General features: G+C 43.4%; 1 protein-coding gene across 1 annotated transcript in view; it reads right to left on the bottom strand.

The window, feature by feature from the left end:
• Window positions 1–17,233, bottom strand: part of LOC147710710 (taste receptor type 1 member 3-like) — a 126,067-nt gene that overhangs the window by 64,160 nt on the left and 44,674 nt on the right. Inside the window, exon 4 of the mRNA XM_086919382.1 lies at window positions 11,287–12,063. Within this exon, the coding sequence (XP_086775508.1) occupies window positions 11,287–12,063 (777 nt within the window). The remainder of the gene's footprint in view (window positions 1–11,286; window positions 12,064–17,233) is intronic.

Here is a 17,233-nt window from a genome sequence, read left to right as displayed (position 1 = left end):
CTTTGTTCATTGTGGGTTTGTTTCATATTTGACTGTGTGGCTCGCTCATACGCGATGTTTTCCGTACGAATCGCATTCTGATTCCCCGGTCTGGATCGTACTTGTCGGGTCGTACGGCATGTTTACGATTCGTACGGTTCACTTTCAGGGTCCGTATCGTATGGATTTTCCCTTGCTTTTAGTACGGTTCGCATAGATTCAGACGTATTTTTTCCCGATGGATCGTACTACGCGATTCGGACGGATTTGTACGATTCGTACGGAAAGGGCTACGAATTCGAATCGTCGTACGGATTTGTTTCCCGAATCAGAATCGACCCCTAAATATAATTGTGTCATTAATGTTAGGTGTGTGTTGTGTTGTGTATATGTGTAAATGGTGTGAAAGCTGGTAAGTAATTAATTTCTTATTGATTAATTATTATATAATAATACATTAATTTTAATTAATTAATTGGTAAATATTAAATGCAGGGCCGGACTGGGAAACAAAACCGGCCCGGCAAAGTGCTCGGCCGCCCCCCCACTCGGGGGGGCGGGGGTTGGAGGGGCCGCCGAGCTCTCTGACGGGGCCGGTTTTCGCCCAATTTTGGTACAGGACCGATTTTGCACACCGGGGGATTGCCCGGTGCCTGCTATGGCTAGTCCGTAATTGTGGAATTCACTTTAGGTGTGTGTTGTGCATATTATAGTGCTAAATATTGTGTAATTAATTATTTTTTATTATCTTTGTTAATAATAATATATTTAAATGTATATATTAATTATGTTAATATTGGAAATTACATTTAATATAAATGTTGATAGTTTTGTTTTTTATTGTTTTGGGATCCAGCGCTTTCCCTACTGTTGCACTCACTGGAGTGGGAATAGTAATTTTTACCCCTACGCTATCCAGCTATTTCCCTACTGTTGCACTCACTGGAGTGGGAATAGTCATTTTTACCCCTACGCTATCCAACAGTTTCCCTACTGTTGCACTCATTGGAGTGGGAATAGGAATATTTACCCCTACGCTAGCCAACGCTTTCCCTACTGTTGCACTCACTGGAGTGGGAATAGTAATTTTACCCCTACTATTTTCAGCACTTCCCTACTGTTGCACTTACTGGAGTGGGAATAGTAAATGTTACCCCTCCGCTATCCAGCACTTTCTATATTGTTGCACTCACTGGAGTGGGAATAGTAATTTTTACCCCTTCGCCATCCAATGTTTTAACTACTAATGTTTTTATTTTGTTATTAAATGTTTGTATTTTTTTTTAGCCTTTTCCATGCTCATGACGGAGCCGCTCCATCATGAGCCTCGGTTGAGTTGTGGTCATGACGGAGCGGTTCCGTCATGGCCCGCTCGGCGCGCCTGCGCAGCGCGAATTCCGCGCCTGCGCTGGACGTTCCATTGAGCGGGCGGGGCCATGACGGAACCGCTCCGTCATGAGCACAGCTCAACCGCGGCTCGTGACGGAGCGGCTCCGTCACGAGCATGCGAGCGCCGCTCTGCCCCCCCTTCCCCCCTTCCCCCTAGCGCTGCGGCGGAATTGCCGCCGCAGCAAAGGGGTTAATATTTTAATGTGGTAATTAAATATAGAATATTTTATTTTATTTTAAAGTATTTATATATGTGTTTATTGTATTTTTATATAATTAATAAAGTTCAGAAATTAAATAAAGATAATAGTTAATAAAATGTATTTAAGTAAATATATGTATATGTACACATTGTTTGTGTTTATATTTATGAAATTAAGTTTATTTGTTATAATTAGTTAAAATATATTACATTTTATTTGTTTTGTTAATATTAATATTATTTAATTAATTGAATTTAAGTTATGTTATTTTTTAAAGCCGATATTTATTACATCTATATTTTTTACATTGATATTTTTGAGTTGGTATTATTGTGCTTACCTGTTTAAGTATAGGGAGTCGAGATTTTTGTAATCGAGATTTTTACATCGATATTTTTGTTAACTATATTTTTGTTATCGATATTTAAACATGGAACCCTATGAACATACGATGTGCTCGGAAACACTGCACTTAGGTTAACTTACTTAATATTCCTTGGAATTTGGTTCAATATGGTGCACAACTTGATACTCACAATGAGAAAGAAATTACTTAAAACATACGGCCCAATTAGGATATCAAGCAGACCACCACTGACTTGCCGTCGGTGGCGGTCCGCACGACAGCCCGGATAGTGGTTCAACTGCCGCATTTACCCGATGTCTCCGACAGGCTGAAGGAGCACGTTGTGGCGGGGCGGTGACTGTGGAGGCATCACCGTAGGGATTTTGATGTCCCTTTCCCCCTGTCTTTACATGACAGTCCAACTTCCATGTAAAGGCAGGCCTGAAGGGACTTTAAGGGACCCTAGCAGGGCCCCGGTCCCCCGTCGGCTTCAGCTATGGGACCAGGGGTACCCATGTGATGCCCCAGACAACCATGCACCGTGTACCATGCACCACATCATGGTGCCTAGCACACTGTGCATCAATGTTTGCAAATATTGCGGCTTGCGCTGCGGTCCTTTTCCGGCTGCAGCACAAGCTGCAATGGGAAAAGGCATTTTCTCAACTGCCTACACTGTGGTTTCACCGTAATTTGGCAGGTGGCACTGGCGACTACATGTTGGGCGGTTCCATTCCTGAGGCGATGGCAGTCGGTTGCTTTTCCGACCACCATCGTAATCAGGCCCTTAGCGTTTTTGGAGATGTGGTCTACCAAGTGTTTATACTTTTAGTGCATAGGTGAAGTGATCAACACTGTGATCACACTAGTGTGTAATTACTTGCCCATGATGCTCCCAATATGCTTTTTGGAAGCATTTATTAAATTGATAAACAGGCCAGTTTCTAAAGTCATCCGGAAAGACCTACACCCCTAGAATTTCCCTACTCAAATTGGAATGTAGGTGCTCCTAAAGGAAGGGTAGCCCCGAAACAGAAAACCTAGATCACAACAAAGTTCTAGTGCATGGTGGCAATCTGCAAGCCAATATTCTTCTACCTCCGACTAATTGCTAAGAAATTCAGAAAGCTGGATGAAGGGAGAATAGTGAGACAGACATTTTTGAAACCTTGTGCTTGACAAGCTTGGAGGAATAATCTATGAAGTTTCCACAAGGGATTTACCCAGGCCATGACCAAGGTGCCCAGATTTACTAAAAGCCGTCCAGTACACCTCTTTGTGAACATCTGCAGCCCTGCATTCCACGAATGAGAAAAAATAGTGTAGCACCAAATTTACAAAGACTTGCATGCAGATGGTGTAATCCAGTGCTTAATTTGAGCCAGTGGTTTCCAGTACTCAGTACCAGCACTTAATCATTAACACCGGTACTTGAGCGCCAGTTAAGGACACATTTATTTTTGGTAGGCACAAGGAGATTAAGGGATTCGCCGAGAATCACAGAATGTTGCCCATGCCGAGACTCGAACCTGGTTCCCCAGCTCTGAGGTCAGCAACTCTGGCCATCACACCACATCATCTCTCCACTTGTAGGGTTTCAAGGCTTCTGTTTTAGGTGGCGCTAACAGGAAAAATTGGCTGGTAGAAGCTACCTCCTGAAGAGGGCCCCAGCACTTTTTTTTGTACAAATTAACGACTGGTGTAATCAGTTGCGCTCACACAAAGATTGTTTTTCAGTATAAAGCTACGCTTTGCACCAGGGTGCAGAGACAGGGAAACTGTGCATTAAGTGAGAATTTTGCTCACGCTATACCCTCCAGTATACCGTAAGTCATTGTGCTCTGACAATCGCTGAAGAATAAGGTACATAAAATGCATGAAGTCCTGGAAATTACACATGCAATGCATGGGACTATCACATGATATTCTGGTTGCCTATTTGTTGTGCCTGATTCAAAAGGATTGTGAGTTCCTGCAAAGTCAGGTCATGCTACTTCAGTAGATCTGCCTTTGCCTGGAATCCGATGAGTGTTTTCCTAATGCAAACTGTTTCAGCCGCAGTACCTGTCCCAATTTTTGCAGCAAAACAGGTTTTGCCCACAAATTTTGTTTGACGCTGCCATTTGTGCTGCTTTGCATTGCAAAACCCCACTTATGAACAGATGTACTAAAAGTCCACACAATTCAGGGTAGCACGCAGTGCTGCTGTGCTGCGTTGCGAGAACTGGAGAGAGCATTACCAAACCATATATTCAGCAAAATGGTTAAATTGTGCTCTCTCCATGCTCTGGCACACTTTGGGCATCCTGGTGCCTACACAAACACCCTTGCACCATAGTGCAAGAGTGTCTGTGTTGTGGTTCGGATAGATTTTGTGCCAGAGGTACTATCTTCCTGAACAAAAACTATCCTTTGAGGCATTTTTGAATGTGGGCTGCATAATGCAGTACACATGCAAAGAGGAAATAATGGGGAGAAATAAAGAGATTTCTCTTCGTTATGGCAGCCTCAGGCGGGTCCACCATTTTGACACAAACCCATATCTACAACTTTTTGTAAATACGGGTTTGCATCAAAATCTATGGTTGTATGCACAGGAACGCCCATGGACCTCCCATGGATGGTTATCTGGTGCATAGTAACGCAAGGCATGGCACTGCGCTTCCTGCTGGTACCGTTTCTGTTTTTTAAAGCAATGCAAATTGACATTTGAAATGCTTTGTAAATATCAAAATGATTTTCGTGTCTGGTCTTGGTTAAAAAAAGTCACACATACCCAACACAAAATCTTTGTAAATCTGGAGGCATAGTTACAGGAACTGGCGCATCGGCATTGATACGTCAGATTTCTTGCACCTACTGCAAATGCGCTAACAACACCAAGGATGCTCTGTATTTACAATACACTACTCCATGCAGCAAGTATTCACGGACCAACTTCAGCAATTCTGGCGCATTGCGGAAGTTGGTCATAAGACTGACACAGTTCCAGCAACACGTCAGAAAACAGAGGCAAGTCCCATTTTTAAAGCCCTCCATCAATACTTCTGCTTGATTTGAGAAGGCATAGGGATTTTGACAAAGTCAAGTCGTAGAGGGTCGCAGTGAAAATTTGTAAATTTCAAGGCTTTTAACGTGGGAACGCCTATCATGCATACGCATGGAGAACTGATTGTGCTGCCGCTGTGTAAAAAAGAAAAACACTGCGGCAGCGCTGGCTTCTTATAAATATACCCTCTGGGTCTTAGTATATTTTCAAGGAAAAGGGGAACCCGAGCATATTAAGGGGTTGAGTGTATAGATATGTTTAAAGGAACAAAGGTCCTTTACTGACACAGTAACAAAAGAAATGAATACATGGAGATACAATGAGGTCTATATTAAGTGTCCAAAATTGGAAAAATCCATACATTTACTGACAAACAAAAGAGAGGTTAAAAAACTTCTAGGCTCAAACATTTCTCCATTTATTTTATTTATTTATTTATGAGTTTGTACCGCGCTTGAATCGACTCCCGAAGGAGTATCTCCACGCCAAGGCAAGAAATAGCTCCGAGATGGAAGAACTGGAGAGCTAGAGGAGGTGCTAAGGTTGGAATAAAAATGTTTTTAACAGTTTCCTAAATGTCAAATGATTGGTGCACAGCCTAAGGGAGTCAGGGAGTTTATTCCAAAGGCATGGGCTCAGATGGGAGAGTGCTTTTCCACCCTGTCTAGCCCTTCTAATGGTTGGAATTTGAAGAAGGGACTGGTTGCTGAAACGAAGGTTGAGTACTGGGTTGTAGGGGACAAACCTACCAGCCAGATACGTAGGGCCCAAACCGTGTAGGCCCTTGTGGACAACACAGCAGGTCTTAAATATGATCCGTTGACGGATCGGCAGCCAATGGAGTTTTTCCAGTAACGGGCGTGAGGTGGATCTACGCGGTGCATTTAGAACTAACCTAGCGGCAGTATTTTGTACCACCTGGAGCCTACTAAGTAGGCTATCATTTGCTGAAAGCAGCAGTCCTTTGCAATAATCCAGGCGGCTGAGCACCAGGGCCTGAACAAGGGTCTTTCTAGCAGTATCTGGTAAAAGAGGAAACACTCCACGAAGAAGCCCTATTACGTGAAAACAGGACCCAGCTGTTTGATTTCCGTGTTCCTTTAGTGAAAGACCCTGGTCTATCCGAACATAGGTCTGAGGGCCACCAGTCCGGAGTCCACAATAATGTGGCTTCCCCAAAGAGCATCACCTCGGTCTTTCCCACATTACACTGTAGGAAATTTTAGGCCATCCATCTCGCTACGGCCTTCATACCTTCAGAGAAGGACTGTTTGACCGTGGTGCTAAGTGTCTTAAAAGGGAAGAGAAGCTGAGTGTCATCAGCATATGACACTGGGATGAATTCGTATGTTCTCATAAGGCCAGCTAGGGGGGCCACGTAGATGTTAAAAAGGGTTGGGCTCAAACAAGAGCCCTGCGGCACCCCCTTAGTGAGCTCAACAGAAGCAGATCGAAATGAACCCATGCTAACACATTGTGTACAGCCCGATTGAAAGCTCCTCATCCAGGTCAGTGCCCGACCTTCAAGCCCCACCTCTTCCAAGCGACTGAGCAGGATGTCATGGGATATCGTATCGAACGCTGCTGACAGGTCCAATAGCACCAGAATCATCGAGTTCCCCTTATCCTGGGACATTCGGATGTCATCTGTCACTGAGAGGAGAGCTAATTCAGTGCTATGATTTGGACTGAAGCCAGACTGGGAGTAATCCAGGCCTCCAGTTTGTTCGATAAAGCTCGACAGATGCATATTGATGTGCTTTTCCGTTACTTTGCTCAGAAACGGGAGGAGAGAAATGGGACGGAGGTTGGACAGTTCCGTCCAGGGGATGGCAGAGTTTTTACGGATGGGTCTAACCTGGGCCATCTTCCACTCTTGAGGTACTCTACCCTCAGAAAGAGAGAGGTTGAATAAAGACTGGATCATAGGGCCGAGCGACTTGCCTAATAATGGCACAACTCTAGCTGGGATAATATCTAGGGGGGACCCGCTCTTGATTTGACCCATGAGAGCTTCTACCTCACCCAGGGAGACAGCTGGGAACTCAGAAAATGAGAGAGAGTTAGAGGCCCCACTCTTCTGAGGTGATGACAAAGGGCAACTCGAGGAGAGACTAGTGCTAATGATTTTATCATAAATCATCTCTATTTTGTTGGTGAAATATAGAGAGATATCATCACATAATTGTTGTGATGATGAATCTAGACTCTCACAAGCAGTGGGTTTAGTAAAGGATTGAAGAATCCGATACAACACCTTGGGAGCATTGCCCGCCTCAGCAAGTTGCGAGGCGATATGGTTCTTTCTGGCCAGTCTGATATTCTTATGATATAAGGCCAAGGCGGTGTAATAGCAGTTTTTATCATCCTCAGAGTGGGATGATCTCCAGGTCTTTTCTAACTTTCTGCAAACCTTTTTTTGAGAGCGTAGCTGGTCAGAAAACCAAACTTCCTGCGGTTGTGCGGGACGCAGCTTACATAGTTTTATGGGAGCTATGGCGTCCACCGCAGTGAGAATGGCATGGTTGTATTTAGACATTGCCATCTCTATGTTGTCCGAGGCTGTAATTTGGGGTTCAATAAGTGTCTCCTGAAAAACTTCATGAGATATTTTGCGCCACTGCCTACGCAGCAAGGGTGGGGGGGGCAGGTTGATTGCTGGGTTTGGCTGTATTAAACATGGCAAATTCAATAACAAAATGTTCGGTCCAATTGACCTGCGTGGGGGGATTACACACAATCTTGAGGGAGTTGGACAGAACCATATCTAATGTATGGCCCGCTAGGTGGGTAGGGCCATTATTGTGCTGTATCAGTCCTAGTAAGGATAGATCGGCTAGAAGGGACTGGGCCTCAGCGTTGTCCGCTAAATCACTATGTACATTAAAGTCCCCCAGCAATAGAAAATCATTGCCGGATTTAATATGCGGGGCCAATGCTTCGACTAGAGAGATGGCAAACGTCGTACATGGGCCCGGTGGGTGGTAAACCAAGGCCCCTTTCCAACCAGCCTTTGAGGGTGTATTGATCCTGAAGATCATCAGTTCCATGTTGGCGGTGCAATTGTGATCCAATATGGAGATGGTTATCCCACTTTTGTAAACCATGGCAATACCGCCGCCGGTTTTTATAGGTCTGTCCAGCCTCGCCATTTTATATCCTTCTGGGATACCCATGGCGATTGCAGGGACAGAGTGGAGCTTCAGCCACGTCTCCGTCAGAAAGCACAGCTCAGGCTGTTCAGTGGAAATGAGGTCCCAAACCTCAGTATGATGTTTTGGCAGGGATCTCACATTACAAAGCAGGTTCTTCCACCCCTTTGGTGAGTGTTTGGCAGCCTGGGGGGACATTAAAGATTGATTGACATATGAGGCCTGAAACTGACAGTGTCGGCATGAAAACACACCTCCTGGACATGGCCAGGTCTCCCTTGCACAGCCCTGCAAAGGGGTAGCCCGTAAATCTGGCCATGACTGGGCCGAATAGCTAATATGCCTGGATACGTTAGAATCCCAGTCTGAAGGATCTGGGTTAATGGCCCCTCGCGGACGGGCGCAGATGGGTTTCTCTTTGGCTTGTCTTCGGCGCGTCTTAGGCGCTCCCCCTGCGCGCGAACGCTGCGCACTCGTGATGATATAGGGCTAAATAGCCCTTCCCTTGCAGCAACTAGAGCGCTAACTGCTCCAGTTCCTGGCTCTCCCTGTCCCGCCCACCGATCAACGGTACTGGATACCGAGTCAGACCGGGGCGGGCAGGAGCAAACACTGACCACAGGCTTTTCTACGTGGTAAGTGCCAGGCCCCCCTTAAATTCCCCGTATGGCACAGAGGTCTCTTTAAAAACAATAGTGTAAACACAAACTTGTCACCTTTGCAGTTCATGATGTAAAATATTAAAATTAAGCACCATCAGGTAAAGCTCTCAGTTGGCTGTCTATTGCATTAAGAGGGTCGGGAGAGACACTGCCACCGTCCTCCTTACTGCCAAAGCGCCCGCTATTCCTCTCAGCCTAAATAGCCCTTCCCTTGCAGCAACTAGAGCGGTAACCGCTCCCGTGGTAGGGCGGAAGTTCCTGGCTCTCCCTGTCCCGCCCTCCGCTCAACGTTACTGGCTACCGAGTCGGACCGGGGTGGGCAGGAGCAAACACTGAGCACAGGCTTCCCTACGTGGTAAGTGCCAGGCCCCCCTTAAATTCCCCGTATGGCACAGAGGTCTATTTAAAAACAATAGTGTAAACACAAAATTGTCACCTTTGCAGTTCGTGATGTAAAATATTAAAATTAAGCACCATCGGGTAAAGCTCTCAGTTGGCTGTCTATTGCATTTAGCGGGTCGGGAGAGACACACACTGCCACCGTCCTCCTTACCGCCCATGCAGTCCATGTGACTACAATGAAACATAAATTGTTATGTCACATATATAGTGACGTACCTATGCTCACAAACATTTATATACAAATATTTGAGTCATGGTATTATGGTCCATGACGTTTCTATCCCCTTAGTGGATGTAGAGATCATCATCAGGACATAAGAGATTATGCCTTAGACAAAGCTGCCTGCGGAAATCATCAATGATTATGGAGAAGTGTGGCTCACTGGTTAGAGCAGGCAGACCCTGAAGCAGAGGTCAGACCCGGGACCAGGGTTCAATTCCTGACGCGGCAGGGTCTTGACCTCAAAATGTCCATGGACTCGATAATTCTCGCTTCGGTGCCTGACCTAATCATGGGTTCACACTCTGCAACTCTGGGCATTAAGCTTGCTTAATCTCCACAACGGCCCCCCGCGGTGGGATGCCTGGCTTTCACCTTGGGGATGCCCTGTAGGGGCTATCTCACAGGGAAAAGCCAGGACGGGTTCCCAAGGCAAGCGCTTAGAGACCCCTGGGTGATAAGCGCTATATAAATCCAATATACAATACAATACAATGGTCTGGAAGCAATAAGCATGAGAATGATACGTCAATTAAGGTCTGTTGGGGTACCAGGACAATGCAGTGAACCCCGCCAAGGCTATAACAGAGGAGTAGGAATGGCCTACAAAAACCATAGAACGCAAGGAGAAGTACACTAATATTCAGGCAAGGATGCCCGGTTCCTGCGGTCTCGATTCTCTTCACACTGGCCGGTGCTCGGCTGCCTATTCTTCTTATTAGCGTGGCGGATTTCCCATCCCACATGTCTAGTACTGCCTGTTTTACATCAACCTCCAACCCTTGCCTGAATGTTGGTGTACTTCTCTTTGCGTTCTCTGGTTTATGCAGCCCATTCCTACCCCTCCATCATGGCCTTGGTAGGGTTAAATGCATTGACCTACTACCCCAACAGACCTTAATTGACGTACCATATGCATGCTTATTCGTTCCAGACGATCATTGATGGTTTCCACTGGCATCTTTGTCTCAGGTATAATCTCTTATGTCCTGATGATGATCCCTACATCCTCTAAGGGGATCAAAACGTCATCAACCACAGTACCATGACTTGAATTGTATGTACATAATTTTTAATTGGAGCATAGATACTTCACTATGTTTGTGACAGGACCATTTGTGTCTTCATGGTAGTCACACAGAGAAATGCCTGAGCCTAGAAGTTGGGTAACCTCTCTTTTGTTTGTTCTCCCACTTTATTGATGTGCTTGTTTAAAGTTCAACAAACGTGTTGATTTTCCAATTTTGGACACTCAACAAAGACCTCATTGTATCTCTATGTATTAATTTCTATTGTTACTTTGTTAGTAAGGGACTTTTATTCCCTGGGTTTTAGTGTCACACAGAAAGGCCATACACAACTATACTAAATTTGTTTCTGGGTCTTCTGGCATTTTGGAAGAAAAGAATTTTAACAGAGACCCTTGAGAATGCTTGAATTTTATCATTAGCTGTGCTTGCTTTTTGTCCGTCCACTACACAAGTCTCATCAACATGTTGCCCACCGTAAGCTGATGAATATTGAGGTGCTATACCAATTTTCCTTATTTTTTTCAGCTATTTACTCACCTGATATAGTACCTCAATTCTGTGTTGAACATTTTATTTCATTGTAATTCTAGTAACTCTGGTTGTTTAAGTCGCGTTTTTTGCATTGAAAGTGCTGATAAACATGCCTAGACCCAGTTTTCTGAAAGAAACATGACTTGCATACTACAGGAACAAGTATGTTATAGAGCTAGGTGTGTTGACAGGCACCCAGAGTCCCTTATGTGCACTACAGCCCAGCTCAGAACCACCTAGATTTGCATGGTACCAAAGTTGGGAAAAATTGACAATTACCAGTGGCAGCAGGCAGGACTAGATTTCAAACAGTTTCACTTACTTGCCATGGGGAAATCTGGGCCTCGTTGTCACAGTGGAGACTGTTGGTATTGCAATGAAGGAGCCTGTGCAAGGCATGAGCGATGGCATACACAGCAGTGTAGGTGCTGAATGTCTTTCGAAAAAGATTGCTGTCTAAGAAGGTAGATATGTTGGCTAAAGTGAGGCTGTCACATTCGGAGCACATTTGTGCATCAGTAGCCCTAGACAGGCTTGCGTCGGATACTTCTGAACCTCGGTCTGCAAGAGTTTGTTCCACATATTCCTCAAAACCATCGATTTTCCCACTTTTAAATGCAAAACCAATCACATTGCCCAAACTAGAAATGTTGGTGATACTGGCAATAGATGCTGCCGTAGACCAGTCAGCGCTGGCGATCCAGACCTTCTCAGTGACGTTTCTCTCAATCAGAGCCTCTATCAATGGAGACAGATGGGTTTCACTTGCAAAGAGGACTGTGACATTGATGCGGGAGTGCAGCAGTCCATCCACAATCATTGACAGTCTCTGATGGCTCTCAGTTTCCGACAAGCGTACAGGGAGGAAGGCCTGGTAAGCTATGCAAACGTCTGTGGTCAACACCATCTCTGTTAAGCTCTCTATGCCTTTGCGTCCATACTCATCATCTGTGCCCAGTGCTGCAACCCAGTTCCATCGAAAGTGGTTCACAAGTTGCACAATGGCATACACTTGGCTTTTATCACTGGGTATGGTGCGGAAGAAGGATGGGAAGCGAGTCCTGTCGCTCAGGATTTCATTGGATGCTGAATAGCTAACCTGTGAGGTAAGACAAAAAGGTTTACATTTTTGTTACTTTCGAAATATATTTATATGATTTACAAACCATTTTATATGAAGTAATCAACCCCATTCTTCAGTTGAGTAAGCAAGGAATACTGTCAGTTCCAGCAACAAAGATGACATGTCAACAATCTGTATTTAATATGACAAGCCATGCATGTGCGGATGTTGAAGAACGTCCACTATCTATCTTCAGGGTATCCAAGTAACACCTCAGTAGAATGTCACAGCAGAAGCGGAGGCGATTGCTAATCATGTACAGATGCATTTTTCTTTCTCTAGGACTTGCCATCAGTGTGATCACACACATTAATTCCCAGAATAAAGGAGCCCGAGTGGTGACCGATGCTGAACAATTTCAGTTGAGATGGGTGAGGGAGGTGGATGAGGTATGTGGTGTGCAGATGATTACTACAAATGTTTCTTTTATAAGGTACGTGGCAGTGAACACCTTTCACCTTTGTTCTTAATCCCCAATGTAAGTTGTTTTTAATCCATTGCAGTACACCTGAACTTCAGTACTAGTGTTTGTATAACCAGATCTGTTCAAACAAGTTCCTCTGATTAATAGGTGAAAAGCCTATGCATAATCCGAATGTCAAGAGATTTGGGCCTGATTTAGATCTTGACGGATACGATACTCCATCACAAATGTGACGGATATCCCGTCCGCCGTATTACAAATGCATTATATCCTATGGCACTTGTACTACGGCCAACGGGATATCCGCCACGTTTGTGAGGGAGTGTTCCATCCGCCAAGATCTTAATCAGGCCCTTAATCATCAACCTTTAAACGTGAACCAGTTTAGGTGTTTAATTATCAACGGTAAGGCTGTTGACACCATCATTTCTTTATCCCTACAATACACTGTCCAGTCCCGAGGATTTACCCACAAACTAGTGAAAATGTACTTCTTTATGACTCCTGTTGTGCCTTGATTGACATTCACTGCTTTGCACACGTTTCCAATCTTTTCACAATGAGATTATGACGAAAGGTTTTAATATTTTACTATTGCATGAGATTTGTCTATTGGTATATTTTTATTGTAGTATTTATCCGGAATGTATAATAGTTTATAGTGATAAAAAAAAATTGATTATGTTGCTGAAATGTTTTTGTTGTGCACAAGTCCAATACTACATAGCATTAGCTTAGGGATTTGCTTTTGTTGACTGTGCAGTCTCTCTGTTTCTTTCACTTATGGTAATTAGGCAAATAACTGCCACAAAGGTTATCAGCATTTTTCAGAAATGTTAAGATATAGGCCTACTTCAGGATGAACAGCTAATAAAAGTAATTGAGGTAGCCATTTTTCCTTCTTAATAGAGGTCATTTTTACACAGAATTTTAAAAGACTTACTTTTTCACAGTTTGGTCTCATCTACTTATTATCTGTTCCTGTGAAGGAAGAGAATCTGTTTTCTGCACGAAATGATCATTCAAAGAGTTTTTTCATCATCTCAGAAGAAATGCTCAAATGATAACGATGTTCTCTCTTAATGGTTATTAAACATCATTAGCCTAAGCTTTTATAGCAAATTGCTTCTTTTATTGCTGTTCTCTGAGGGGCAAATTTACTACTTCTGGTGCATCTCTGCTAATCATCAGGGATGCGCCAGAAGAGTTGCGATGCATCTGCCCACCCGTGCGCCACCACTGATGCGCCGCATTTACGATGTGGCGCAACGTGGCGCACAGATGGGCAAATGCGTGTCGCATCCCCCGTCGGAAAGGCGGCGCATTGCTGGAGTTGCGTAGCAGGCGCGACACGGCTCCAGCAAGGATCGGGGCTGCTCTATCCCTAACATGCTGCGTCAATCCTTACTCCTGCTTCAAGCAGGCGCAGGGTTTTGACGCAGCATGGCCTTAAAAGTGACTGAGTGAAATCTTGTAGATTTCACTCAGCCACTTTTAGGAGGCGTTCCTGCGCCGGAACTCCTCCCCCTGCGCCGGAAAGCCTACATGTGGCGCAGGGCTTTACAACGTGACGCATTTCCCAGATGCGTCACGTTGTAAATACCCCACAGCATGGCGCATGCTTTGTGCCGCCGCTGCGTCACAAAAGTGACACAACGGTGGCGTAAAAGAGGCGCAAGCGGCTTGTAAATCTGCCCCTCAGTTCTTACATATAGTTCAATTCCCTGATGGACAACAGAGGAATAAGATGTAATTACATTCCTTTTACTACTGTATCCCACTCTCCACTCCTACTGAACTTTGCACATAAAAGCTCACCATAAATTATTTTGCTTTACAAAAAAATACCTAGAGCCTTATTTAAAGTTTAGGGGACAGGACACTCTTCACAAATATAACGCATGTCCTGTACACCATATTGAAAGTGCATTATGGTTGATGGCACTTGTGCTACAGCGGATGGATCATCCATCATGTTTTGCCAGAGTATTCAATCTGGCAGCATTAAATATGTTCTTTAATGTTTAATAAATCGAAAATATTCTTGATTTTGTTTGAAAGTTCAACAGAATTAAGTAATTTCATAAAACCAATTCTGCATAACACCTCTACAATTTATAAAAAAGAATGTGAGCTCATAAAGTTAATCACAATAGTTAATACTTTGCTCATAGGGCACTTCCTTCTACTGAGGACATCAAGGTTGTCTTGGAAATTCACCAAGGACCTGATTCGCAAACTGCTTTTTGTAGTATGTAAAGTAATACTACAGTAGTTCTACTTACTATAAAAATGCAATTCACAAACCTGTAATCGAAATCTCTACCTCCAACTCTCTTATATTTTCTATGTAAGTTTACAACTTAGTTGTACATGTGATAGAGACATGGGGGAGTGGTGAGAAAATGGGAAATATCTTCTACTGAATGGAAGGGGTTTAGGGATAGATAAGGGGGGTTTGAGAGAATAAAGGAGGAGTTTAGGGAGGGACATGATAATACAAATACACACCTACAAAAGAGAAAGACCACTGCTATTCACAAAGTACACATCTAAAGTTACTGCTGCCCTACAGATGTCAAAACAGTAGTAAATGTACTCTAGTCCAGCCTTTGAGCAAGTCTAGTACCACACAAGGCCACTCACAGTTACTAGACACACACTGAAAGAAAATAATTGAGGTAATAAGTTAATATAACATCCAACTGGAAATAATGTGTAAATATTTAAATTATTTAAACTTTAAAAATATACAAAATCAACATATGTGTACTTTGCTGGAAAAACAGACATTTGAGGTGATCAGAGTGTCGCTGTTATTGTAGGGTGCTCTATACAGGAGCTGCTCTCCGCCTAAACATGGGAAAAACACAGAGTTCTCTGCTTCTTTTTGCATAATTTATGCAGCAGTCTAAGCTTGAAAGGGTATTGTTTTGACCTATACTAGGGGCCTCCATGTGTCTGGACAAAGCTAAACCTCTCTCAAGAGCTGTAATGATAGTGAAACACATGTCAGGGGTTGCTTTTATTCATTCCAGTTTTTCTTGGAAGGTATTTAACCAATCCAAAACTGTAATACTGTTCCTGGAGTGGTAAAAGGCTTTTGTCATGTTACTGCTTGGCATGGATGGCAATGTGCTAATACTACGCTTAAGACTTTGCTGTCGAAATGGCAAAAGACGCTGTCCCTTTCTAGCTCGGCATGGATGGCATTGTGCTAATCCTATGCTTAAAAACTTTTCTAGAAAAACAGGCAATTGAGGCGAGCAGATTCAGAGTGTCGCTAGTGTGGTATGGTGATCTATACAGGAGCTGCTTTCCATCTAAACTTAGGAACTACCCAGAGTTCTCTGCTTCTTTTTTGCATGTATATCTATGTATATATATATGTGTGTGTGTGTGTGTGTATATATATATATATGTGTGTGTGTGTGTGTATTTAGATAGATAGATAGATAGATAGATAGATAGATAGATAGATAGATAGATAGATAGATAGATAGATAGATAGATAGATAGATAGATAGATAGATAGATAGATAGATAGATAGATAGATAGATAGATAGATAGATGCAGCTCAGTAAGAGGATGAAAAGGTGTGCACCCAGGGTGTCTAAGGGTGTCAATAGTCTTTATTCAAACAATCATCTCACAACTTTTTTCGGCCTTGTTCACGTGAATCAGCCGTAGGGTATAGAAATAAAAGAAGGGCAAAAAAACTCAGTGTCTGCATTGGCACCATCATGTGACATATTTTTACAATAGCAACCATTGGAACACAAGCAAATTAAATATTTGGAATAACTGCTTCTGCTTTGAGGGTTACAACTGAAGTAGGTATCAATCATAAAATGAGACACAATTCTGGGCAGGTAGTAAAGAGGAGCTCAAAATACATTTAGGGGATTAAACTGTTTGGGCCAGATTTACCAATTTCTCACGCAGTGCAGTGCAGTAGCCGAAAATGCTGCGCTGCATGAGAAAGAGAGAGCAGGAGAGCGCTAAATTTACTGAAATATGGCACTCTCCTCCCCTCTTCCTGGCACTGAAATTAGCTGCTGTGTGCCATAGTGCGCCATAGTGCAAGGGTGTCTCTGTGAGTCTAGCATAGGTTTTGTACCGTAAGAATACCCTTCCAGTACACTGCTTAGACTAATTTTAAACATGTTCCCACTTTGCATGTGTGCTGTATAGTGCAGCACTCATGTGAAGTCAAAACATAAAGGAGCGCTTGGTTGAAGGGTGCACTATTTTCTGACGCCAAACCCTGTCTACTTTATTTAGTAAATTGGAATTACCGTAATAAACTTTGGGTTGTGGCATGGTACGCCCCCTTGGCACTAAGTAATTGCATTGCTATACTTACATGTTATTTCCAGCCCTAACAATCACTGGAAAGAAAATCGCCAAACACGTTTAGCGCTGGAAAGAAAAGATTTTGCACCGATTTGCATCACTTTGGTGACGCATACACAGCATAAAATCTCAGTAAATCTGTCCCATTGTTTACTATCCCTAGGTCATTTAGGATAGTCTAATTATGTATTTAACTCTTATGGCTTTTTATTTTTTATTTCTTGCACATAAGAAGAAAAAGAAGGGACTCTTGTTTTCTCAAAGCGATAGGTGGTTTAGCTGATCGATCACACCCTCTAACCTTTTCTTTACTATCTGCATTGGAATGATCCACTCTACATTAAATGAAAGACCTTGTTGATTTT

The sequence above is a fragment of the Lissotriton vulgaris genome, chromosome 5, assembly GCF_964263255.1.
Source record: "Lissotriton vulgaris chromosome 5, aLisVul1.2, whole genome shotgun sequence".
NCBI lineage: Eukaryota > Metazoa > Chordata > Amphibia > Caudata > Salamandridae > Lissotriton > Lissotriton vulgaris.
The sequence above is the reverse complement of the archived record's forward strand: the minus strand, read 5'-3'. Positions and strand labels throughout refer to the sequence as shown.